Genomic DNA, 27,036 nt, shown 5'->3' with positions numbered 1-27,036 from the left:
TCGCGTTCCTGATGGTTGGTTATCCCTGTGCCGGCTCGCCTTCATATCTCTTGGCTTCTTCACTCATCTTTTTCTTTTGAATCATGGAAGAGCTTTATAAGGATATTCTATACATAATGGACTCACTTTTCACAGCATCAATTCAGTTCTTGTTCAGTATGACTTTAATTATGGTGTTTCCTTTTAAAATATGCTCGTTATATATTTTTATCCTTTTTCATCTAGAATGTCTTACTAGTATTTTGTTTTGTTTTCTCCAGCTTGTTCTCACATCTTTTTACCTGTTTCATTCAGGCCATGTCTTCTTGCAGCCTACTGAGAATACCAACTTGTTTCCTGAAATTTTCTAGTGCCTACCTTAGATCTTTTCTGAAATCTGCTCTCAAACACTTCTAATTTATAGTCCCCTTTCCTTTGACTGTGAATGTTTTTCATATACTCAGTGTTAGCATTTCCGAATTTAGTGTTGGAGTGACCTGATCTTCCGCCCTCTACCCAAAAGCTGGGGACGCACAGCACAGTGAAGTGTGTGCGCCAACCACACGTGGAAAGTATCAAAACCTACGACTTCTGTTGGGTTCTTTTTTGCCAGGAATATGCTGACCAGCGTCGGACTCCACTGGCAGCCGGCTGACGCAGGCAAAACCATGCACTGCTGTAGGGCTGTAGAGCAAAATACAATAACAACACCTCCCGGTTTCCCTTAGCATTTAAAAAAAAAAAAAAAAAAAGTGGGTCGTGACCCATTTGAGAGTGCTGAAAGCAACAGGATGGGTCACGACCAGAATTCTTTAAATGACAAAGGAATAGAGCCCTAAATAGAATGCAGGACAAGTAATGAGGCAAGTAATGCACCGAGAAGTACCTGTGTTTTAAAACTATATGCGCGTGTAAATGCATATTTACACTGTTCGGTCACACAAACTTGGAAGTCCCCGCTTCCCGCAACTCCCACCTGCGACGCTGAGAAGCCAGTGACTGGAGGGGAGAGCTCCCGCCCGGTGCGATGGGAAACCGTACACGTTGGCTTTGGCCTCTGGGAAATGGAGTTCTGTGTCATGGAGCATTCTGGGAATCGTAGTTCTGCGAGCCCTCCCGGCACGGTGGAAAGCCTGCGACGTGCGGGGGCGGGGTTCTCTTCGCGCGACCGGAAGTGGCCGTTGAAGCCGGCAGTGGGCGTGAACAGAGGTTGGCGTTGGGGAAGTGCAGCCTCCTCGACTCCCTCCGCTAGGTCTGGTGATTGTCCTGGCGCTTCCGGACGCGGGATCCGAGCGTGTGGATCGCCCTAGAGGGAGGGAAGCCCAGGTATCACCATGGCAACCGCCAGCCTTGCAGCCGTGTGACGTCACCCTTCTCCCCGGGCTGGAAGCGGCCCCTGCGGGAGGGAGCTGGGGAGTCCTCGAGGGGGGCGCCCCTCGCCTCCCTCTGTGCGGGGCGGTCCCGCCCCGATCCCTTGGAGGGCTTTGTTCTTTTGTTCCGGTCTAGGAGGGAGGACTGGAGCGGGCCCCGCCCTGCTTGTCCGCCTTCCAGCTTTGCCACCCTGCAACAGGTGTGCCTTCCCGTCCCCGCGCCGGGGTGGGAGCCCGCAAGTGTGCGTGGAGGTGATGGGCCGGGTCTGGGGGCGCCTCTGGCCGGATTTGACGGTCCGCACCAAGGCTCTCCTTGCCTCTGGAGCTGAACCTGCGTCCTCGAGCTCCGCTCTCTTTTTGTTCAGCGCGAGTGACTGTTCGGTGGCTCTCGCGGGCACTTCTCTTTTCCAGGGATCTCTCAGCCGCCGTGCAAAACTCTGAAGTAGGATTGTGACGCATGCAGCTGACCCCGGGCTGTGTCTTTTAGGGCCGCCAGTCGCAGCGTGTGCAAGGGCTCATCTGAGCCCCAGACCGAGGCCCCAGCTGCAAGGGCGCTGCGTGGGAAACCCGGTGTGCACGTTCCAGAGGAGCGGAATGAGCTGCTGAGATGGAAGGTAGTGGGCATCACAGGGGGAGAGCGGGGTGATGCGCCAGAAGAGCAAATATCTGACAGCTGGCAGAGATGGGAGGAGGGAGCCTTCTCGCAAGGATAGAGAAAAACTGAATTACATTAAGGTGTGAGATTCTTACTTAGGTTTATATGAGGAGACTTGCAGGATGAGTTAATTCTCCCCGGCTTCGGGATGGGGAATGAAAAGGAGCGATGATTCAGAATATCTGTGATCCTCGCATGACTTTTATTTCTTAAATATTAGAATGATAATCTTGTAGTCAGAAAAAATCTTGGTAATCAACCCTTCAGTACAAGAATAAAAGTAAGCCTGACAGATGGCCGTTTGTTAAACCTATGCCTGGAGTGTGGCATTAAACTCTCTATTTTGGGTGTAGACTATTCTCTTGGTGGCTCTTTCTTTTTTTCTTTCTTTTCTTTTTTTTTTTTTTTTTTTTAAGTTCATCATGTTAGGCAGAAGTGCCTTTCCCCTTAACTTCTATGCTGGATCTTAGTTCTTAGTCTCCAAAAGCAAGAGACTGTTCTCTCTCTCACGTTATTGCCCTTCAGAATGTGAATTCAGCTGTTATAACTCCTACTCAGATTCTTTTCTTTTCTAAGCAAAACAGCCACAGTTCCTCTCACGGATCTTCATATCTATTTGGACCTCTTTTCCCAAGACTCTCCCAACTGAGAGCATGCTTCTTAAAATGCATTGCCTAAAGTGAAAGATTTTAGATATGTTTATGATAAGTTCTATATACTTTTAGTACCTGTAAGTACTTTTTCCGGTTTGGATTATACTTTTGCTGTTTAGCATCAGATTATGTTTGCTTTGGAAACAATCAGTGATATTATGCTGTAAACTCTACATAAACCACTGTACATACACTACAGTGAACTAGATTTCTGCCTGCCTTGTGTAAGAGAACTGCTTTTTTATCCCTAATATCACGATTTACATATATGATTGTTCAGCTTTTTGTCCCAAGTTTTCCAGCTTGTCAGAATAATGATGAATCTTCACTAACTCAGTGTTTGAACTGTCCTTTCCAGCTTCATGTCCCTGGCATATTTAGTGAGCGTTCCTTCTATTTCTTCCTTCTTGTCCTTGAACAGATCAGTGTTAGGACAGAGCCAGGTGACATGTCACTATAGACTTTCCTCTGCATTGTCAGTGTTTTTACATTCTGTAGGTATCAGTATGCACTCAAGTTTGGTTTAACCTGTTCTCATACAATTTTTTTTTAATTTAATATCATTAGAAATCTTAACATTACTTATTTACATAGGTTTGAGCCATACCTTATATTAATCCTCAATTCTTTTTTTGCAAGAGTGCAGAGAATCTTCTTACAACTGCAAGTGTATTTAAAATTTATCTCAAAACAAAGAGTTAATTGTGAAAATCAACTCTTTCATTATTAGCAGTAACAATTGTAAATTATAATTAAAAATAACAATTCTGCTTTCAATAGCATCAAAAATATGAAACAGGAATATAATTAGCATGTGTGAGATCTGTACACCGAAACTACAAAACGTTGCTGAGAAAAATTTTTCCAGATATAGCTGTTGTGTAAGCATTGTGTAAGTTTAAGTTTTTCAGTGCGGTGACTTGAAACACTTGGATGTTGGGAAGTGAACACCACAGTGAGGTTAGTTACCCCATCTTTCACCTCACGTATTTGCCTTCTGGCATGTGCGTGGTGAGAACCTTTAAAATGGACTCTCTTCAGCGGATTGCAGCTGTGTAATACGCTGTTAGTAACCACAGTCACCATGCTGTACAGAGATCCCCGGAACTCGTTTATCTTAGAGCCGGGAGCTCGTGCTCTTTGACCAGTATCTCCTGTTTCCCCCCCCCTCGACCCCTGGAAATTCTTCGTGTCAGCTGTTTTAGATTCCACGTGTAAGTGAGAGCATGCGGTGTTTGTCTTCCGTTGTCTTACTTCACATAGCACAATGTCCTCAAGGTCCACGCATGTTGTTGCAAATGGCAGGATCTCCTTCCCTTCTTTATGACTGAATAGTATGTCTGTGTGTGTGTGTGTGTGTGTGTGTGACACACACATATCATCAGAGCTGATAGGAATGTAAATTGATATGACCTCTTTGGAAAACAGTACAGAGGTTCCTCAAGAAATTAAAAATAGGGGATGCCTGTGTGGCCCAGTCAGTTAAGCGGCTGCCTTTGGCTCAGGTCGTGATCTCAGGGTCCTGGGATCAAGCTCTGCACTGGGCTCCTGCTCAGCAGGGAGCCTGCTTCTCTGTCTCCCTCTGGGGCTCCTCCTGCTTGTGCTCTCTCTCTGTCAAATACATAAAATTTTTAAAAAATTAAAAATAGAACTACCATATGATCCAGCAACCCCACTTCTGGATACATATCCAAAGAAAATAAAGTCTCCTTGGAGAAGTACCTGCACCCCTGTATTTACTGCATTACTAATCACAACAGCCAAGACACAAGAACAAAACTATTTCCATCAGCAGATGAACAGATAAAGAATAAGTGATCTCTGCATTTCCATAGTGGCTATATCAATTTACATTCCCATTAATAGCACACAAAGGTTCCTTTTCTCCACATCCTCACCAATACTTGTTATCTTTTGTCTTTTGGATAGTACTCCTACTGACAGGTGGGAGGTGGGATCTCATTGTGGTTTTGATTTGCATTTCCCTGATGCGGAGTGATGTCAAGCACCTTTTTATGTACCTGCTGGCCATCCACGTCTCTTCTTTGTCAAAATGTTTATTCAGGTCCTCTGCCCATTTTTAAGTTGTATTATTTGTTTTTATGCTATTGAGTTGTATGAGTTCCTTATACATATTTCATATAACCTATATCAAATACACGGTTTGCAAATCTTTTCTCCCATACCATAGGTTGCCTTTTCATTTTGTTGATTATTTCCTTTGCTATACAGATTTTTTTTTGTAGTTTTGTTTACCTTTGCTCATGTTGCTTGTGCTTTTGATTGAAAAGGTTGCCAAGACCAATGGCAAGGAGCTTTCCTTCTAACTTTTCTTCCAGGAGTTTTAGGATTTTAGGTTTTAAGTCTGTAATCTATTTCAAGTTAATTTTCATGATTGGTGTACAGTAGGGGTTCATTTTCATTATTCTGCATGTGATTATCACATGGTGGTATTCCTTTTTTTTTTTATTGTATTTATTTTTCAGAGAGAGAGAGAGGGAGCAAGAGCAAGCACAGGCAGACAGAATGGGAGGCAGAGGCAGAGGGAGAAGCAGGCTCCCTGCCGAGCAAGAAGCCCGATGTGGGACTCGATCCCAGGACGCTGGGATCATGACCTGAGCCAAAGGCAGCTGCTCAACCAGCTGAGCCACCCAGGCGTCCCGACATGGTGGTATTTCTTACCACCATTTTTTGAAGACTGTTCTTCCTCCATTTTTCCCCCATTGAGTGTTCTTGGCTCTCCTGTCCAATATTAATGGGCCAAATATGCTGTTATGCTGAGTTTGAGAAGTACTGGTATTAATTCTTGCACTGTTAGATCGAGTTCACCGGTGAAACTGTCTTATACTAGGCTTGTTTGTTGTGGGGGGTTTTTTTACTGGTTCAATCTCCTTACTCCTTATTTTTCTGTTCAGATTTTCTGTTTCTTCATGATTCCCGTTTTATTAGGCTATATGATTCTAAGAGTTCATTTTTTATAGGTTATCCAATCTGTTGGCATAGTAGTTTTGTCGGATCCTTTGTATTTCTGGAGTATCAGTTGTAATGTCTCCTCTTTCATTTCTGATTTTATTTAAGTCTTTTCTCCTTTTTTCTTAGTTTAGCTGAAAGTTTTTCTATTTTGTCTGCCTTTTCAAAAAACCAACTCCTAGGTTCATTGATCTTTTAAATTATTTTTCTGGTCTTTATTTCATTTACTTCTGCCCTCATCTTTATTTCCTCTTTTTCTACTAACTTGTGGGCTTAGTTTGTTCTTTTTCTGGTTTCTTGAGGTATAAGGCAGGTTGTGTATTTGAGATCTTTTTTCTAAATGCAGACATTTAGCACCTCTCAGAGTTTTTGCTACATCCCATAGGTTTTAATATTTTGTTTCCATTTTCATTTGTTTCAAAAATATCTTTTGATTTCCCTTTTGAGTTCTTCTTTGACCCTTTTGGTTATCCCGAGGGTGCTGTTTAATGTCTACATATTTGTGGCTTTTCCAGTTTTTGATCTCTGGTTTCATTCTAATATTGTTGGAATAGACAGTGGGTGTGATTTTAGTCTTCTTAAATTTGCTAAGACTTGTTTTGTGATCTAACCTGGAGAACGCTTCTGTGTCCTTGAGAAGGATGCGTATTCTGGTGGTGTTGGATAGAATGTTCTGTAGATGTCTGTTAGGTCCAGTTGGTTTAAGGTAGGTTCAAGCCCAGTTTCCTTGTTAATTTTGTCTGGATGATCTATTTGTTGCTGGAAATGTATCCGAAGTCTTGTTGTCTATTTCTCTGTTAGTATTTGCTGAGCAGATTTAGGAGCTTTGGGGTTAGGTGCATGCGTATTTATAATTATATTCTCTCAGTGAATTGACTGTCGTTACATAATGACCCTTTTTGTGTCTTTACAGCTTGTGACTTTTAAGTCTGTTTTATTTGATACATACATAACTAGCTCTGTTCTCTTTTGCTTTCCATTTGGGTGGAATATCTTTTTCCATCCATTTACTTTGAGTCTAGTGTGCCCTTAAAACTGAGGGAGTCTTTTCTAAGGATACATTTGGGTCTTACTTTCTTTATCCATTCAGCTACTCTGTTCCTTTAATTGGAGAATTTAGTACATTTATGTTTAATAATTAGTAAATAAGGACATACTGATGCCTTACCAGTAATTTTCTGGCTGCTTTCTACTTCCCCAGTTCTTTTCTTCCTCTTTTGCGGACTTCCTTTGTGAACTGATCATTTTCCAGAGAGGTATGCTCGGATTTCCTTTTCTTTATCTTTTGTGTGTCTACTATAGGTTTTGCTTTGCGGTTATCCTGGGGCTTACAGAAAACATCTTACAGATAAAACAGTCTGTTTCGGGCTGATTACTAACCTAACTTCAGTGGCATACAAAAACTTTTTCCTTTTTACTGCTCCTCCCATTTTAATGTCTTTGATATCACAACTTACATCTTTTTATATTTTGTATTCATAAGTTATTGTAGCTATAGTTATTTTTAACATTCTTGTCCTTTAACTCTTACTGTTGAACACGCAACTGTATTTCAGTATTAGAGTGTTTTGAATTTGACTGTACACTTATTTCTACCAGTGTGTTCTGTAATTTCATGTTTTCATTTCATTAATCAGCATCCTCTCATTTCATATTGAAAGATGCCTTTTGGCATTTCTTGTAAAGCAGATCTAGTGCTGATAACTCCTTCAACTTCTGTTGCACAGGAATATCTTCCTCCATTTCTGAAGCACAGCTTTGCTGGGTAAAGTATTTTTGGTTGGTAGTTTTTTTCTTTCAGCACATTGAATATATTATCCCACTCTGTCCTGGCTGCACGGTGTTTTCTGAGCGCTCTGCCAATAGCCTTACAGGGCTTCTTCCCCTTAAATGTGAGAGATTTTTTTTCCCCCTCTTTCTGCTTTTATAATTTTGTCTTTGATTGTAGACAGTTTTATCATAATGTTTTATTTATTTATTTTTTAAAAAGATTTTATTTATTTGACAGACACAGCAAGAGAGGGAACACAAGCAGGGGGAGTGGGAGAGGGAGAAGCAGGCTTCCCACAGAGCAGGGAGCCCAATGTGGGGCATGATCCTGGAATCCTGGGATCATGACTTGAGCCGGAGGCAGATGCTTAATGACTGAGCCACCCAGGCGCCCCCATAATATGTTGCATTTTATTTTTTAAAGATTTATTTATTTGTCAGAGCGAGAGTGCGCACAGCAAGGGGAGCTGCAGGCAGCGGGAAAAGCAGACTCCCTGCTAAGTAGGGAGCCCAGTGTGCAGCTCAATCCCAGGACTCCAGGATCATGACCTGAGCCAAAGACCGATGCTTAACCTACTGAGCCACCCGGGCACCCCATCATAATGTGTTTTAGAGAAGATATTTTTCAGTGGAAATTATTTGGAGACCTGTGAGCGTCATGGACTTGGAGGTCCTAGTTTCAGCCAAGATTTGGGAAATTCTTAGCTATTATTTCTTTACATAAGCTTTCTGTCTCTTTTTCCCTTTATTCTTCTGGGACTCCAGTAATGTGTGGATTGTTTAATGGTATTCTATTGTTTACGTAGAGTTCCTCATCTTTTTCTCCTGCATTCTCCTCTGAGTGGACAATTTCAAACTTACCTCAAGGGTTCTTTCCTGTGTGTGGTTCAGTTAGAATAGGTGTCTTCCATTGCATTTTTCATTTCATTGTGTCCTTTGGCTCTAGAATTTTTGTTTTGCTTTTTTTTTTATGATTTATATCTATTAAACTTCAAATTTTGTGTATGGTTTTCTTAATTTCATTTAAGTGTTTTCTTGTATTTTCTTAGAGCTCACTGAGCATCTTTAAAACAACTATTTTGAATTTTTTTAATCGTGTAAGTCCTAAAGCTCCCTTTCTTTAGCATTAGTTATAGGAAAATTACTCTGTTCTCTTGGTGGTGTCATGTTTTCTTTCATGTTTCTTGAAGTCTGGTGTGATATCTTTGCATTCGAAGAGGCAGTCCCCTCTTCCTCTCACTGGCTTCCGGAGAAAAAACCTTCTGTCAGCCCCTGTTAGGGATTCTGAGGTGTTCTCAGACCTTCTGTGGATCTGTTTCGCCCACTCTTCTTGTTTCCTCGTGGGGAGGCTTTCTTAAAATTGTACGCCTTCTCTCGGTCCTGCAGCGCTAGGCCGGGTGCGGACAGACATGCATTTGCTCTCCTCTGGTACTGAATGCTCAGGCTTTAGTGCCTTTTTCCCAATCCTGCAGAGTCAGGCTGGCTTGTTTGCTCGCTAGCGGTCTCCCAAGTCTTGCCCTCACTGCCATCAGGGATGTATGTACCCGGGGCGTCCGCCATGGGGGGTGTGTGTGTGTGCAGGTGCAGTAGGCAGAGTGCTCGGGGCTGCCGGTAGGCTGGCGGGGCGGATCTTCAGCTGAAGCATCCCCAGTGGCCCTGTGGCAGGCTTCCTGGGGGTCCACGAAATGGCTCGTAGGATCTGTGGTCCTTTGTTACCCTCCGAGACATGGACTGCCGTTCCCCCAGCTGCTCCCTGTCCTCCAGTCACTTGGGACACTTCAGTGCTCTGGATGGATGAGAGGGAGGTGGGTCTTTCTGGTTGCAAACCGCACAGCTAGAGGAGCTGAGGGCTCCCACATGCTCTTTCCTCTGTGGCAGGAATGATGGGCCAAGAAGGTCTCTCTTGGCCCGGGATGTGACATAGACCAAACGAAACCGCCTCTTACATCTTCAGTGCGTCCAGTCCTGGGTGTTTTAGTTTTTTTCGTTCTTTTGTTACTATTTTGTTTTGTTTTGTTGTTGTTGTTTTGCTTCCATCATGTGTTGAAACTTCCCCTGTTGGACTTCTGGACTTCCACAGAGACATTCTCTTCTGTGGGTGATGGTCTAATCCATGTTTGGATCCATCCATCCATCTTTGCAGGAAAGAGGATAGAAAACTCTCATTATGCCACCTTGTCACTCCTCCTCAATGTGCGCCTGTTACGTCTTTTATAAATGTGAATCAGCCAAAATGGTTTTAAGTCCTTGCTTTTTTTTTTTTTTTTCTTCTTGGGATTTTTCACAGTTATAGTTTTCATGTGTCTCTGTCCCTTATAGTCATAATATTCATAACGTTTACCGAGCATCTGTTGTTGCCATTTACTGGAACCAACATAGTTGGTCTCCACAGGTCTCGCTCTTGTTGGTTCTGTTGGATTCTGTTACTTGAAATCAAAAGCATCTTCCCTGAGACATTTGTCTTGATTCTGTTTTCCTAAAGTCTAGGTTACATATCTGTACATACACAACATTTCCTTCTGCTAAAAACTCTAAAATCACACCATTTTTTTCCTCAAAATGTCTATTACAAATCAATTTTCCCTTAGCGAGCAAATGTAAGTCAAGAAAAATACATAGTTCCTTTTAGTGCTTCCTCTGCTTTCTGAGAATTGGTCTTTCCTGTGAGCCATTACTCTGAATAGAACTCTCCAAGAACATAGTTTGTTTCTGTTTTCTGGACATGTAAGTTACATACATTAAGTGCTCAACTCTCAAGTTCATTGCCGGATTAATTTAGGTGTCATACACCAGTGGAATCACCACCCACAGTAAAATGTAGGATGTTTCTGATGCCCCAAGTTTCTCTTTTGCTCCTGCCCAGTTACTACTATCCCGCCCGGCAGGGGTGACCACGGTTCTGACTTGCATTGCCATCGCTCAAGTCTCTGTTTATGTGAGTGCAGGTATCCAGTTGTGTTCTTCCACATCTGCTCAGCATTGTAAGGTACATGCGTGTTCCTGAGTACATCAGTAGCTCATTCTTTTATGTTGTTGAATAACATTCTGCTGTGTGAAAATGTGGTTTGCTCATCCATTCACCTGTTGAAAGACATTTGGGTGGTTTCCAGTTTGGGGACATTTTGAACAAATGTGCTCTAAACAATCTTGTACAAGTCTCAGCGGTCACGAGCCTGGCACACGAGTGGAACTGCTGAGTTCAGAACAAGTGTATGTTTAACTTGGGTTTCTAACTGCCCAGCAGTTTTTCTCTGTGGTTGGTACCTTTCCTGCCCCAGCACTACACCGAAGTCCCCGTTGCTCTGTACGCTTGCGAGCAGTTGGTACTGACTATGTGAGTTTAAGCTTTAGAAATTCTGGTGGGTAGGCAGTATAAGTAATCGTGCCATTGTGATATATAATTTATATTAACAGCAGCACTTTAAAGGGCCTATGAGGACTTTTGGGAAGTAATCATATTGTTTATTCAGATGTTCATAGCAGAGAAGGCAGCAGAAATACTTGGCTTTACTTAATAGGGAACAGACTGAACTGAAGGATACTGTACGTGTCCGGGGACAGACGTGTGAACGTTGACACTTTATGCCCTGAGTCTACCGAGGAGGGTACCAGTTACGTTCTTTGTGTTTTTAGATTCAGAGAAGTCAAGGAAACCGCATAGTTCTTGCTATTTTCACATGGGAAGATAGCTGGATTTAACAGATTGCTGGGAACAGCTAATCTGGACAGGATTCATTGTGGTTCCTTCTCCTTCTCCAGATCGGTCCTCTTTGGGGTCTGCCCTTCTCCAAGGCGAACGGACTCTCCTCGCTTCAACCAGTTTCCAGGTAAGTGGGAATTCCCGAAAAGCAGTTTAGTCAGCAGAGTAGACTGTGTGTTTCCTGCGGGGGGGTGGGGGGGGGGGGAGGTTATCCATTTAAAAACCAGCACCAGGAATTTGCTCCGGGCTCCCAGCTGCCCAGTGGCGCCCGACCTCTGCCTCTCCGGCCTCACTAGCACACTAACACGCTCCTGCTTAGTGTCTGGTCATGCTCCAACAGTGACAGAGCAAAGGACGTACAAAACGGAGTCCTTTACTGGCATAGACCAGATGACTGCTAAAACCAGAACAGGTGAATATAAACAAAGCTAAGCGAGTACCATGGAGAACAGAGAATGCAGGTATGTGCGGTCTGGAGGGCTCAGTTTCGAGGGGTATGGGTTTGGCACAGCCTCTCACAGGATGGCGGCCATTTGGATACTTAGACAAGTAATGAGGGGGGATGGGGTGATTTTAGCTTGGAGAAGATGTTGAGTAAAGGTTCACAATTAACAACATGTTAAACAGGAATCAGAAAACTTGGGAGAGCCCGTTTATTTTTGGCAGAGGGTAAACAAATGATTAAATAAGTCGGAATGTGGCAGGCCTCAGATGTCTCGATGAGAAGTTGGAAGGCTTTCTTCTGAAAGCCATCCATTAATGGTTTTTGAGGAAGAAAGGGACAGGATACTCTTTTAGGAAAAACCAGGAACTGACTGAGAAGTCATACAAAAAAGGTAACCCGTGTTGCACCGGGTATAATTCATCTCAAGGCCTTGCTTAATCAGCCTCCTTGTTCTTAGACTTTCCCCTACTTCCTTCCCACAATGTAATCAAAGAAATGATCCCAGTTCTTCCCACTTTCAGCTCATGTACTTCTGGTGTCACTTTTTTATTGAGGTATAATGTGATGATAAACTACATCTATTTGAAGTGTGTAACTCAGTAAGTTGTGACATACCTGTGCATCCATGAAACTGTCACCACAATCAAGACAGTGAATGTATCCAGAGAACACACATTGTGTGACTGGAGTCTCTCTGGATTTGAGACGTCTGTTGCTGTGACTGGTCTCCTTGAGTAAGTGAGCAGTGAGCCCTTGAACAGAATGTATGTTTTGCTGTTGTCGGGTAGAGGATTCTAAGAATGGATTAGCTTCCTTTTACCAGCTTAATGACTGAAAACAACACATTAACTCTACAGTTACAGAGGTCAGAAGTCCAAAATGAGCTGGCTGGGCTGCATTCCTCTGAAGGCTGTGGGGCAGCATCTGTCCCCTCACCTTCCAGCTTCTAGAGGTGGCCTGGGTTCTTGCCTGGAGTCTTGTTCCTCCGTCCTCAGAGCTACTGGTGTGGCATCCTTAAACCTCAATTCTTCACGACTCCTGCTCTGTGACCTTCTTATTAGGCCTCTTGGTGACACTGGCCCTGCCTATCATCTGGGATAATTTGCCCATTTTAAAGTCCTCAACACCATCCCGCCTGCAGTGCCTCTCGTTTTCAATAATTTCAATAATTTCGTAGTTTGGAGGATATGGATGTGGCCATCTGTGGGGGACTGAGGTCAGGTCACATCGGTGGAATGTTGTTCAAATGTTTTACATCCTTACGGATTTTGTCTACTTGTTGATTCATCAACTCTCGCGACGGGGGTACTGAAATTCGGGGCTGTCATGATGGAGATTTGTGCGTTTCTCCCTGCAGTTCTCTGGTTTTCCTGCCTGGATGTTGAAGCTGCTCCCGGGCGCATAGGCATGTGGGATGATTACGTCCTCTTCGTCGTTTTCACTGAGAAATGAACTTTCCGTTGTTGGCCCTGAAGCTTGCTTTGCTGTTTCATTAGTGTCAGTGTTGCATATCCTTTTTCATCCTTCTGTTTTAATTTATTTGTGTCTTTATATATATTTATAGGTAACACATAGTTCATTGAGTTTTGCTTATTTCAGTCCAGTCTGGCAATCTGCCTTTTAATTGGGGTATTCATTTATTTATTTATTTTTTAAAAGATTTTATTTATTTGACAGAGATAGAGAGCAGGACAGGGAGAGAGGGAGAAGCAGGCTCCCCACTGAGCAGGGGACCCCCCCCCCCAACGTGGGGCTCCATCCCGGGACCCTGAGATCATGACCCGAGCTGAAGGCAGACACTCAGCTGACTGAGCCACCCAGGCGCCCTCAGTGTGATTACTGATGTGAATATCATTCAGTTTTGTTTTTTTTCCTGTTCATACTGCCTTTGTTCACTTTTTCTATTCTTACCTTCCTTTGGAAACTGAATATTGCTTCGGATTCCAGTTCTTCACTAGCTTACTAGCTATAAACCTTTGCTATTCTATTTTATAATTTTACGTTTAAAGATTTATTTATTTGAGAGAGCGAGCACTGGAGAGAGAGAGAGCAAGCGCCAGGGGGGTTGCTGAGGGAGAAGCAGACTCCCTGCTGAGGAGGGGCCCGAGGCGGGACTCAATCCTGTCCTGGGATCTTAACCTGAGCCCAAGGCAGACATTTAACCGACTGAGCCACCCAGGCTTGTTGCTTAGGGTCTACATGTTTATCTCCACTTACTTTCCAGTGATACTCCCACTGAACAGAAGAACGTTCAGTAGTGTTCCTCCATTTCTCTCTCCTCCCAGTATTTAATGCAATTTGTGGCACATGCTTTCCTTGTACATGTGCTGTAAACCCCACAATATTTATTTTTGTTTAAGCAATTATCTTTCAAAGGGGTGTAAGATAGTAAGAAAGGAATTTCTGGTGTTTTTCATCTTTATGATGTATATCAGTGACTGACAGTTTGGGGGATTTTAGCCCCTGGGACGTTCGGAAATGGGAGGAGACATTTTGGTTGTTACAGCTTGCTGGGACCTGCTCCCCGCTCCTGGAGGGGTGATGCTGGCCATGCTGCCCCCACGATGATTTAAAAGAATGATTTGGGGGCGCCTAGGTGGCTCAGTGGGTTAAGCCTCTGCCTTCAGCTCAGATCATGGTCTCAGGATCTTGGGATAGGGCTCTCTGCTCAGTGGGGAGCCTGCTTTCCCCCACCCCCGCCCCGCCGCCAGCCTATAATCTCTAATAAATAAATAAAATCTTTAAAAAAAATTATTTGGTCCAAAACATCAGTAACAGTGAGGTTGAGAAACGTCGGTGCTAGATCCTCATTCTCATCTGGTATCGTTTTTCCTTCTGCACGAGGGGCTTCTGCAAGGTTTCTTACAGGGTGGTTCGCTGGTCATGAACTCTTTCAAGTTTGTAATGTCCGAAGAAGGCTTCATTTTGCCATTGTTTTAAAGTTCTAATTGGGGGACGCCTGGGTGGCTCAGTTGGTTAAGCAGCTGCCTTTGGCTCAGGTCCCAGGACATGATCCCAGCGTCCTGGGATCGAGTCCCACATCGGGCTCCTTGCTCAGCAGGGAGCCTGCTTCTCCCTGTGCCTCTGCCTGCCATTCTGTCTGCCTGTGCTCGCTCTCTCCCTCTCTCTCTGATAAATAAATAAAATCTTAAAAAAAAAAAAATTTAATTGGACCATTTTTCTTCTTTCTAGTATATAATGTTCCATTTTCTTGTTTGCATTGCTTCCAGCGAAAAAGTCACTGTTGTATTTTATCTTTGTTCCTTCACATTTATGTGTCTTTTTTCCTCGGGATGCTGGTAGGACCTCCGCTGACACTGGTTTGAGCTCGTTACTAAGGTGTGTCCGAGCATCGATTTCTCTGGGTCTCGTGTGCCTCTGGTTTCTCGAGTTTCTTGGGTCTGTGAACTTTCAAGTTCAGCAAACAATGAGCTGTTGTTTCTTCAGACGGTTCTCTGCTCCGCTCCCCTCCTTCTGTTTTCATGGACTCCAGGTGCACACGTTGGGTCCCCTGAAGTCACCCACAGCTCCCCAAGGCCATCTTTTTATAAACGGTTTTCTCCTGTTTCACTTTTGATATTTTCTATTTTGTTGTCTTTGAATTTACTTTCCTTCTTCAATGCCGAACTGCCGGGGAGACAGTCGGGCGTGCTGTTCATCTCCCAGCATTCTCACTTTCAGCTCTAGATGTTCCATTAAGGTCTTTTTAAAAAAGTCTTCTGTGACTCTGTTAACTTTTTGGACATCTAGAATACAGTCCTAATAATTTTTAATGTTCTCCTCTCTTAATTTTAGCATCTTTGTTAGTTCTGGGTTGGCTTTAATGGGTTAATTTTTTTCCTCATTAAGGATGTATTTTCCTGCTTCCCTCAGACGTGATAATCTCTGACTGGACGGCAGACACTGTAAGTTGTACTTTACTGGGTTCTGCATACTTCTGTGTTCCTGTAAAATATTCTTAAGCCTCACTCTGGGGTTAAATTACTCGAAACTGTGTTTCTTTCAAATCTGGCTTCTAAGACACATTAGGTGACGCAGATGGTGTGCAGTGTAGGGTCGCCTGGTGCTTCGAGTGTTTTACCCAGCATCTACGAACCGTGTAATTCGCCCATTTGACTGGTGGGAACAGAAACTCTATTTCCGCCCTTTATGAGCACCGGTGCTGCTCCCTCGAATCCTGGGTGATTGCTCCCCTGCCGTGGGGGTCTCACCACGCCTGCACCCTGAGGGGTACTGTGCTGGGTACTCGAGAGAGAACCTCCGTAGCTCTCGTGGCTTCTCTCCTGGTGCAGCTTTCCTCTGTAGGGCTCTGTCCTTAGACCTCAGTGCCCAGATGTCTGCCGAGACTCCGCATCCTCCTCCCCACCCCGTCCCTGGTCTGAACCCTCGCCTGGAAACTCGGGCAATGAGCGGGAGCGATTGTGGGACTCCTCTTGTTGCCTTACTGGTTCTTAGGGATCACTGGCCTTTGTTGTAGGAGAGTCACCGTCTTGGAAACTTGTTTCCTGTGTTTTGTCTGGAATTTTTTGGTTAGTTTCATACAGGAATGCAGATCCAGTCTTGTTAGTCTCATATTGACCATAGCTTGATCCTTTTTATGTTGTTGTCTTTGAATTTATTAAAAACCATAAGCTTTATTAGGGTGAATCTAGCCCAGCCTCACTCCGGGACAGTTTCTCAGTGGCCCCAGGACCGCTCTATAAACCAGTGACTTGCTAGAAGCACTCACCCAACGCTGGGCCATGACTTAGGGCCAAAAACGATTACAGCAAAGGATACAAAACAGGATCAGAAGGAAGAAGGTCCTTGTGCCTGGAAGCCGGAGAAATCAGGTGCAGGGCCTCCCTTTGTGAGCCCGGCACGCAGGGCCTCTGCTTCTGGCTGTAAGCCACAGAGATGTGCGGATGGCTCTCCCTGGGGGAGCCTGGGAGGCCAGAGTTCTTAAAAGGAGGCCACCCTGGGGCACACACCCGCTGTTAAGAGCTCTGGGTGCCGAGGGGCTTTCAGGCTCAGGTCATGGTCTCCCTTCTCTTGGGGTTGCTGTTCTGTCCTGCCTGCTGTTCAGATACAGAAACGTTTCTTCGAGATCCGTCGCTGTGGACACTGGCAGACCTAGTCCACCTGCTCCCTTGTGGTTAGAAATCTCACGAGCTGACTTAGCCATTTTAAAACAAAATTCACTCACCCAGTTTCAGATACAGACTAAAGAATAAGTAGGACGTCCCGGGACCGCCTCCAGCTCCCAGACACACTCCCTCCGGTAACACCGCTACTGTCGTCTTTCAGATCTTCTCTGTCATTTACATACAAACCTTCATAGTCATAAACATACACAGGATCGTGCTGTGCAGACTGGTCTTGGTATCACGCGTGTTTCCTAATCCGTGCACAGAGACAGACTTCATTTTTAAAATGGCCACTAAAATCTTTAAAAAAAAAAAAAAAAGAGGGGGAGCACCTTGCTGACTCATTGGGTTAAGCCTCTGCCTTCGGCTCAGGTCATGATCTCAGGGTCCTGGGATCGAGTCCCACATCGGGCTCTCTGCTCAGCAGGGAGCCTGCTTCCCTTCCTCTCTCTCTGCCTGCCTTTCTGCCTGCTTGTGATCTCTGTCTGTCAAATAAATAAATAAAATCTTTAAAATAAAATAGCCACATAAGGCGCTTTAGTATGGATGTGCCGTATGTCCCCCGTCCTCCAACCGCGCTCCTACAACGGACACGCACGTTTGCTTTTCATCCTCTGGAGCATGGCAAGGGTGCTTGAGCGCGTCTTTGCCCTCTGAGGGCTTCTGAAGACCAAATTCCTACATGTGACAGAACGGGACTGGATGATGGGTGCATCTGAAGTCTGGGTGGATCCTGTCATGTTGCGCCCCAGGCAAGACTGACTCAGCACCCTGGTCCGCGGGTGGGCGGCCCAGCCGGCCTCTCTAGGCCCATGGTGGTCGCTGACGGGAACGCATTCTCCTGCTTCTGTGGCATCGTCATGGGTGCGCCGCTTGTTTGCGATGTTGGCTTGTGGGTTCATCTACTTACGGAAATTCAGAATATTGCCTTTTGTTTCTAGTTTTAGAAGTTTTATATTTTTATGTGGTTATATCTGTCAGTCTCTGAGGATTTTTTCTTTCTATATTTTAAGCTTTTAAACCCTTTTATTCTATTTTTGCTTTTTCTTTAAAATTCTACTCCAACAGAAATTTTCGTGTGCGCCGTGGAGACTCACCTTAATTTTTTTCTCAAATAGTCATTTGTTATGATACTATTTAGTGACTAATTCAGCTTATTTTAGCTAATTTGAAAGTTGCTTAATCCTCTTCAGTTCTTAGAACCCTGGATCTGTTTCACTGAGTCTTAGTCCATACTAGGCCACTGTTTTACTTTCTCTCTTGCTATACTTACTTTAGATATATATATATATATATATATATAAAATAGGGCAAGTCTCCTCCCCAAATTCTTTCACAACTGTTTTTGGTTATTCTCAGACACTGGAGGTAGGTAGGACGTCTACTGTGGTTGGTAGGAGCACTGTAATACTTCATGTACTTAGAACACAGAGATGATGGTGGTCAGCGTGGCCGACACTAACCTAGGCCAGTATGCCGGACCCTAAATGAAGAACTTTCTGTTGAACATCCCTTATTAATTTCTCACAGTAACCCTATGAATGAGGTACTGTTTTTTTATTCATTTCACAAAGAGGAAACATCAAAGCCATTTCTCAGATTGCCCTGTAGCCGTCTTGCCTTCCTTCTGTCTGTACTGCAAACTCCACCCCTTTCCTAGGTGGTGGCTTTATGGCTAAGGAGAAATCTGTTTGGTATTTCAGGAGTCCGTGACCTTCAAGGATGTGACAGTGGATTTTACCCAGGAGGAATGGAAACAGCTGGATCCTGTCCAGAGAGAACTGTTCAGAGATGTGACACTGGAGAACTACACGCACCTGGTCGCCATAGGTGAGGGGGGTCCCTGGGCTGCTGGTCCAGGGCATGCAGCAGGAGGGGTCTCTCGGGCTTCGGTGAGTTTTGGCCTTTAATGAAGTTAAGGAACCCAAGATTCCTAAATTCTGAAAGGCTGTGAAAAGGTGTCTCCTCTCCTAGCAAGTAGAAGTACAAACAAGTTAATTTTTCTGAGTCCACATCGGTTCCCATGTTTTAACCATATCTGGGGATGTATGACGTTGAGCTTTATGTGCTCTTCCTCCTCTCGGACGTGTCTCTTGTAGCACTTTGCTCCTGTAATCAGGCACCTTTTCCCCCGTGGACAGGACTCCAAATTTCCAAACCTGACGTGATTTCTCAGCTAGAGCAAGGGACGGAGCCGTGGACCGTAGAGCCTGGCATCCCAGGAGGTGCTTTCGGAGGTGAGTAATGGGCGCCTGCTGGACAGGTGTCATGGACTCTGACCATTAGCTTGACGAGAGGGTTTTCTGTCCAAAATGCAGTCGGACTTGCTTCTCTTTAGCATCTCCTGTGGAGATAGGAGAACCCATCTGGATTCTCAGGGCTTTGTCAGAACACTAACCGTCTCTACATGTACTCTGTTTGCATACTCCTCCCAGAGGTGGTTTCCTTCCTGCTCTTTTCTGAAGGCAGCCCCTTGACCTGCACTCTGGATTCCACCTTTCCCCACCTCCTTTGGGACCCTGGTCTTCTAATTCAGACTTACCATGTGTTCCGGCCTGTAGGCTCGATGACTAGGACCTCCCGACAGAAACAGTGCCCGACACCCACATGCTTTTACTCTCCATCCTTTCGGCTGCCATGCAGTCCGCCTCCCTGCTTTCCCAGCCACACTCTTCCGCAAGTGAGCCCCATTCCCGCAGTCTCATTTATCACTTGTTCCTTAGGCTTCTGTCTCTACCCTTGAAATTGTGAATAGTTTTCCTGTAAACCATGAATTCCCAAACTGCACAGAGAGGCACTTCAAAGATCTGAGCCTGAAAAAATACACTGACCTTAAACGCTAGGTGAGGGACAGAGCTCCAGTGTCAGTGAGGGGGGAGTACGGGCTCTTTTTGTGGGGAGAAAAGAAAGCACTCCATGTTCAAATTTGAGAAGTGCTGGGTCATCAAAATTCTAGCAGGTTTCTTACTGAAAGGACACTCAGTTTCTTAAATACATAACAGGCCAGATGAACTTCCCACAGGATTGCATAGAATGCAACCTTCCTCCCCCACCCCCCAACCATGAAGGCTTTTCACACTGCGCCCTTTAAAATCTTCCTCTTAGAAGATGGTTTCAAGGAACACAGTTTAGAAAAGTGACTTTAGAAAAATTAAGAGCTTTATTAAACCACGTTTAACTTTTGAAAAGTCATTTTATTACAAATGAAAGTTTTAAAAAGCCCCAGCTTGAGCAGATAGAAAGCAATTTAAAAATATTTAACTGTGTACCAAAAAATCCTAGACTTTTCACAAAACGCTTCAGCCATCACCAGAGATATTTAGGTAAAAATTGCACTAGACACCTCACATTGCGTGGATAACGTCCATGGTCCCAGTGAGCCAGTCGGTAGGCAGGAGACGGTCGCTTGAAATCCTTGGCCCCGTTCCTTCGTGGACTTCTGGTTACTGGAATGGGACCCCACGATGGCGGTCCTGGTAAGCCAGCCGCTGGCCTGCGCTTCGCAGCATTCTGAGCGGATGTCACTGCTGGCTTGGCTGCTTCTATCTCTGGAAGAAGAACGCACAGCTTTACAGACATGTACAGGTACCCGGAAGTTGTAAGTGTCACTAAAGGGAGGTGGCTGCTGGTCCTGGGGCCTTGTCTGCATTCTTCTTACCCTCCTCATGCCATCATCTCTGGGCCCGTAGAGACCCAGCCCCCGCAGAATCCTGACATGCATCTTACCTCATGGCTCCACCTGGGTCTCCTCCTGCGGCCTGGCTGTGAGCCCCCCAACAGCTGCCCCACGCGCAGAGGTGTGGCAGTACTGAGGCCAAGGCCCACAGCTTTGCAGCAGTAAAATGAGAATTCCTCTTCACCCTAGAAATGGTGGTGTTCGGTCTGGCCTTCTGGAACGCTCTGGAATCCTTCATTCTTTGCCCTACACAGATCTAAGACAGGCCAGCGTGGGTAACGTCGGTCACATGCTCGTTGCTTTCAGCAGCAACTCCAGCCATGGCTGGACGCCCTTTTCCCCTTTCACAGCCTCAGACCCATGGTCTCCGTATTCCTCACTGTGAACTACTTGCAGAACGTATTTTTTATGGCCAGCTGCTGTACAAGTAGGTCTATCTGGTGTCGTTCTGCTAGTGGAAATATACCCATTCCTTGTACTGCACAACCGGCCATTCCCCCAAACTGTGAGTCTGCGCTGAAGGGGTCCGGCTGTTTCGGGTCGGCCTGAGCTTCCAGATGCCCTGCCTGTAGCCAGGGCACCTGGAGCAGAGTGGGTGGAGGGCTGTCCTGTGTCTCTGCCTCACGGCACACTCTTGCAGTGACGATGGTGGTAACTGTGGTCCTCTCCTGTCACCAGTGGAACCGAAGAAACGTGTTATTACACAGCTCTGTTTCCGTACTCTGAATCTGCCAGCACAGATTCCCTTGCTGCTTCAGTTGTCCTATCCCTGGCCTTAAGCAACATTCCACCTCCTGGTTATGTGTCTGTCTGTTATTTGTGTGCGGAAAAACTGCTCTCATTAGTCCGTTTTAGTCCGTGCGTTACCCTATCTTCAAGGGACTTTGCCTGCTCTGTTCTTTTCTCACAGACTTTACTATTGCTTTTCCTGTTCTTTTGGTGCTGTTCGTGCTGATCCTCCCGTGTATCTGAACATCTGGGTGGTTCTACTTCTGGCATCTTCCGCCCCCACAAACACTATAGTCTGGTCCCTCAGTTCTCTTCCTAATTCTCTGAATGCCTAGAATTGAAGTAAGTCCTCTGTCTGCGCCGCTCCCATTCCCGGCAGAGATGCAGCTGTGGGCTCAGGTCGGCGGTTGACAGCAGGGCCTAGCGGGCTGGGTCTTCCCCGGTTGTCCTCACTTGAAATCTTCCTTCACAAACTTCTGTTTGCTGCTCATTGGCAATCAATCCCAGCTCAGACTTGCTTTAGTCTCCTCTCCGCCATCTCTCATCTCTGTGGTCAGTTTCTAATTTACTGTTACCTTCCTGGTTCCTCGAAATTACCTATGAAACTGAGTGTGAGACATTCCCTTGCCACTTTCATATTTGTTGTTATGCTTTGCTCTTTCCAGCTTTACCCCTAATGGCTATACCGGGACATCCTTCAGATTTCCTAAGGGCCTCAGTTTTAGCTTCATGAGGTCCTTCCCACAACAGCAATGATTTTTCCCCTTTAATATAGAGAATATAGACATTTTCTTTCTCTTTCAGACTGTGAGACAAGACCAGAAAAGAGCAGATCAGCCCCAGAGCCAAACATCCCTGAAGAACAGCCATCTCAGGAGGCAGTCGTGGAGAAGCAGCGAAGGGATGATCCCGGTAGTCCTAACTTTTCGGAGAGTTGGGAGTATGAAAGCAGTGTAGGGAAGCACCAGGCAAGCCGACAGACGCCAGCAGGAGAACGGAAAGTCACGGAAAAGACAATGCCCGCCTGGGAGAGAGGCCCTGTGACGACCGACTTTGCAAAAAGCATCAATGTGAGTTCAAGCCTTTTAACACGAGAAAAAGCGTCAGAAGAGACCTCAACTAAAACGAGTGCCAAACAGAATGCAAACCCAGTTAAGAAAGAGAAATCGTGTAAGTGCATCGAATGCGGGAAAGCTTTTAGTTACTGTTCGGCTCTTATTCGCCATCAGAGAACACATACAGGCGAAAAGCCCTACAAATGTAACGAATGTGAGAAAGCCTTCAGCCGGAGTGAGAACCTTATAAACCACCAAAGGATTCACACCGGAGATAAACCGTATAAATGTGATCAGTGCGGAAAAGGCTTCATTGAGGGTCCGTCTCTTACTCAACATCAGAGAATTCACACTGGAGAGAAACCCTATAAATGTGACGAATGTGGGAAAGCCTTTAGTCAGAGGACCCACCTGGTGCAGCACCAGAGAATTCACACCGGGGAGAAACCATACACTTGCAATGAGTGCGGAAAAGCCTTTAGCCAGAGGGGCCACTTCATGGAACATCAGAAAATTCACACCGGAGAGAAACCCTTTAAGTGTGACGAATGTGACAAAACCTTTACCCGGAGCACACACCTTACTCAGCACCAGAAGATCCACACGGGCGAGAAAACCTACAAATGCAACGAGTGCGGGAAGGCGTTCAACGGGCCCTCGACGTTCATCCGCCACCACATGATCCACACCGGGGAGAAGCCGTACGAGTGCAACGAGTGCGGCAAGGCCTTCAGCCAGCACTCGAACCTCACGCAGCACCAGAAGACGCACACGGGGGAGAAGCCGTACGACTGCGCCGAGTGCGGGAAGTCCTTCAGCTACTGGTCGTCCCTGGCGCAGCACCTGAAGATCCATACGGGGGAGAAGCCGTACAAGTGCGCCGAGTGCGGCAAGGCCTTCAGCTACTGCTCGTCGCTCATGCAGCACCGGCGGATCCACACCCGCGAGAAGCCCTTCGCGTGCAGCGAGTGCGGGAAGGCCTTCAGCTACTTGTCCAACCTCAACCAGCACCAGAAGACCCACACGCAGGAGAAGGCGTACGAGTGCAAGGAGTGCGGCAAGGCCTTCATCCGCAGCTCGTCGCTGGCCAAGCACGAGCGGATCCACACCGGCGAGAAGCCCTACCAGTGTCACGAGTGCGGCAAGACCTTCAGCTACGGCTCGTCGCTCATCCAGCACCGTAAGATCCACACGGGGGAGCGGCCGTACAAGTGCGGCGAGTGCGGGCGCGCCTTCAACCAGAACATCCACCTGACGCAGCACCAGCGCATCCACACGGGGGCCAAGCCCTACGCGTGCGCCGCGTGCGGCAAGGCCTTCCGCCACTGCTCGTCGCTGGCGCAGCACCAGAAGACGCACGCGGAGGAGAAGCCCCACCAGTGCGGCCAGTGCGACAAGGCCTTCAGCCAGAGCTCCCACCTGGCGCAGCACCGGCGCGTCCACACGGGCGAGAAGCCCCACCAGTGCGGTGAGCGCGACAAGGACTTCAGCCGCGGCGCGCACCTGACCGAGCACCAGACGGCGCACGCAGCCCAGAAGCCCTGCGACGGCCGCGAGTGCCGCAAGGCCCTCAGCCAGCGCCCACGCGCACGCTCCGGGGACAGACCTTTCGGCTGCGGCGACTGCGGGAAAGCCTTCCGGTACCGCTCGGCCCTCAGCAAGCACCAGAGGCTGCACCCGGGCATCTGACGCAAGCCGGTCTGCTCGGTCCCTGGCCGCGTCCCCAAGGAGTGGAGCGATGGGAGAAGTGGGGCGGGCCCGGGGGCCTCTCCTCCGTGCGCTGGGGCGTGGAGAGGACATGGGCTGGACTGACCGGCTGTGACGTCTGGCAGCTCGGGGACACTGCAGAATGGCACCATTTGACGCTTCGGTTTGCTCTGTGAATGAGGGAGTTGGACAGAGGGTTTCAGGGGCTGTTCGGAGTTTTCTATCCCAATTTTGTATATTCACAATCTCTTTTTTGTGATTAGGATTACTCTGCGTCAGCGCTGGGCTCTGTCGCCTCTAGAGTGTGTCTGTCTCTGCATGTTTGGCTAATAGAAAGCATTTGTGCTTCAGCAACTAGACGGGGACCTGTGAGGCTCCTGTTCTCATGCATTAAATAACTGGTTCCTAATAAAAAGAATTATAAAGCATTCTTAAGTAATTCAGATTGTATACTGGCTCACCTCGGGGCGAGGATTCAACCTTCCCGTTCAAATTTCTTGGAGTATGTCTTAGCATCTTAGGAGTCGGTCACCACCACGGAGACGGTTTGCAGCTAAACCAGCACTACTCCCCTTCATTGAACAGTGGACTCGCTGCAGGGCCTTTAGGAAATTCTGCTGCCAAGGCCCCACCCTTGGAGAGGGACCTTGGGAGGGATCAGGATTCGGTGTCTTTTTAAATTCCTAATGTGCAGCCCAGAAGGAGCTGGCGCAGATCCCCCACCCCTGTGGTCAGTAGCCTCCGGTGGGCCCTCCCAGAAGCAGCCATCATTTGCACACATAATTTCGACTGCCCCCTTGTTTTCTAAGTTGGGTTCTCACATGCTCTGGGAGGTAAGGTTAATTTATTTCCTCACCAGAGTACAGAAATTAAACAGCTGCGTAAAGGTCATTTTATCGGCTTTTCCTTGGCCCCAGACACCAAAGGCAGATGGCAGTGCTAATGACATGCGTGGCTGTGGGCAGCTGCCAGCCTGCATGGCCACTGAGGCAAACCCGGTCAGGATAATATGTGAGCTGAGCAGTACTGGAAGAGACAGGCCCGTTTGATTTCCTCCAGATCTAGTCTGATTACCGGGCAGCTCTTTTCAGGGCAACTGAGGATTTTCCATCCTGGCCTTGAGAATAGAGAGCTCTGAGAAGAGAGGGTAGCACAGAAAAGCTCTACTCTTCTACGGGCGAGGTTTGGGGAGAGTGGGCACTGCAGATTCTCACAAGTGGAAAAAAATCAATGCAGTCTTTATATAAATGCCAATGACCTACCCTGGAATCCTGCCCCTCCTTAAGTGGAGGTGCCTGACAGTGAAAAGCAGATCAAATTCAGGAAATTATGTAGCCATTTTAAATCTCAGGACCTTTCTCTGTTGTAACTTGAAACATCTATAAAGGAATGTCACCTTGGTATTTCTTAGTTTCTCAAGGCTTCCATTATGTAGGAATTCCAGTCCTCCCAGCACAGAGGTGGAAATGAGCAGGATCCAGGGTACGCTTGGGGTACAATCAGAACCCCCCCCCCCCCGGCCACGGGACAAGGAACTGAAAGTTCAGTACCTGCGTGAAGGGTCCTATCATGTCAAAGGAGATCTGAGAATGGAACACACCAGAGTCCGTCTGGAATGGGAAGACTCCTGTCCTGGGGCCACCGATTCCTAAATGGAAGAGATCTGATGAGATAACGTGTCACTCGCCCAGAAAGGTCCCACTTTGTTCTGTTCTCCACAGATGCCATCAGATTCAGATCCCGAGCCCCCAGAGCGGCGATCACTGCCAGACTCCGTTCTCTTCTGCCTCCCTCTGCCTGCCTGTCCCCCATCCGCCCACGTCCCTCCCAGGTCATACCAGCCTGCAGAGGGGAGAAGCAGGGGGCCTCCAGAAGTTAACAGGACCTAAGTTTCCATATCTTCTTTCTGAATAGCTCGAAAAGTCCTACTAGTTTGTCCTAGGACACATGCCACGTTCCCAACCGGCAGTTTGCAAGTCCTGCTCCTACTCTGACATGGCCACCAAATCTGCCACAGTCGTGAGTGAAGGTGTTCATCACCTGACTTGTCCCCTCGCCACACGTTCCTCCCCACCCCCCTGACCCCGATTTTAAGAGCTGAGAGAGGAAGTTCCTTTAAGTGCTTCCTTGGTCCTTTTTTCTTAATTTAGTCACTCACATGCCACAAACACCTGTAACGTAACTGTGGAGAGTAACATGCTCTCTCCTATGGTGTCCTACTAGGCAGCAGAGTGAAACTAAAACCTAAAGGGGAGAACTGGAAGTTAGAAATTCAGCCTTTTCTTTGAACTTGTAATCAGCCCAGAAAACTAGGAGCTCAGTGCACATGAGAGGTGGACCATCACTGAGAAGCTGCCCAGGAATAAAAAGATCTCAGAAATAACCCACGAGCCCAGACAATACTTTTAAGAGAAATTCTCCACCATTCACAAGAAATCCTATGGCTTCATACATAGTTTCTTCCCATCCATGTGCTTTAATAAAAACACCTTTCTGCACCGATGACATCAAGAATTCTTTGGCCAACGTCCCTCTGCTCTCAGGGCCCGAGTAGCGTGAAGCGAGCAGCCGCCGCGGCCGGAGAAAAGACGGACCGGAGAGGGACCAGGATCACAGCCGGGGTGAGGAACCTGAATTTGGTTTTGGAACTTGTGAAGCATGGGAAAGCCCCACAAAATACAAGTGGATAAAGAACACATCTGTCCGGTGTCAAGACAAGACAGAAGAGCATCGTCGGCCTCCCAGTACCCCCAACTCCATCCCCTTCCAACCACAGCTGTCGTCGCTGCCCCAGGGAACCACCATCCCGCTAATACCGGAGACCGATTTCACCTGTGCTGGATCTCTGCCCACACGACAGGCTTGTGCGACCAGCTTTTTAGACTCAGACTGTGTGTGCAGGGCTCGTCCACGCCGTCACAAGGAGCCGTGACTGTCGCACAATTTATCCGTTCTACTACGGGTGTACCAACTGGATCATTTCCTCTTCGAGGCAGCTGGGACTAACACCACCGTGGGCAGCCCTGCCGTCTCGTGTCACCTCGCACCCGCCTGCGTCGTGTACACGGGATGAAGTTAGGGTGTCGGGTACACGGGGAAGATACGCGCTCGACTTCACTGCCGCTCCCCGACCACCACCGCCCGGACTGGAGGCTTTCCCCGGCTCCCTGTCTTTGCCAACATTTTTCGTGGGTTTTTACT

The 27,036-nt window shown here is 46.8% G+C and overlaps 1 protein-coding gene across 3 annotated transcripts; it reads left to right on the top strand.

Annotated features, from left to right (window-relative positions):
* The first annotated feature begins 1,837 nt into the window (after positions 1–1,837).
* On the top strand, positions 1,838–24,265 carry ZNF184 (zinc finger protein 184). 3 transcript variants are annotated; one of them, XM_045082237.1, is made up of 5 exons: positions 1,838–1,963; positions 11,157–11,224; positions 18,372–18,498; positions 18,810–18,905; positions 21,878–24,265. In XM_045082237.1, the coding sequence occupies exons 1-5, from the start codon at positions 1,957–1,959 to the stop codon at positions 23,815–23,817; spliced, it is 2,238 nt and encodes a 745-aa protein (XP_044938172.1). In that variant the 5' UTR covers positions 1,838–1,956; the 3' UTR covers positions 23,818–24,265. The 3 variants fall into 3 exon arrangements, with proteins under 3 accessions (XP_044938172.1, XP_044938174.1, XP_044938173.1); XM_045082239.1 differs by lacking the exon at positions 18,810–18,905; XM_045082238.1 differs by lacking the exons at positions 1,838–1,963; positions 11,157–11,224 and adding an exon at positions 11,330–11,558.
* The last annotated feature ends 2,771 nt before the right edge of the window (positions 24,266–27,036 follow it).

This window comes from Mustela putorius, unplaced genomic scaffold (genome assembly GCF_011764305.1).
Source record: "Mustela putorius furo isolate JIRA1106 unplaced genomic scaffold, ASM1176430v1.1 tig00000594_pilon_pilon_pilon, whole genome shotgun sequence".
NCBI classification, from domain to species: domain Eukaryota; kingdom Metazoa; phylum Chordata; class Mammalia; order Carnivora; family Mustelidae; genus Mustela; species Mustela putorius.
This window is presented reverse-complemented; position numbering and strand designations above follow the sequence as displayed.

What these genes read in the sequence shown, in the direction of transcription:
- ZNF184 (XM_045082237.1), top strand. An exon ending in TCGCTTCAACCAGTTTCCAG is followed by an intron (nt 11,225 to 18,371) that starts GTAAGTGGGAAT and finishes TTGGTATTTCAG; the next exon opens with GAGTCCGTGACCTTCAAGGA. An exon ending in CCCAGGAGGTGCTTTCGGAG is followed by an intron (nt 18,906 to 21,877) that starts GTGAGTAATGGG and finishes TTTCTCTTTCAG; the next exon opens with ACTGTGAGACAAGACCAGAA.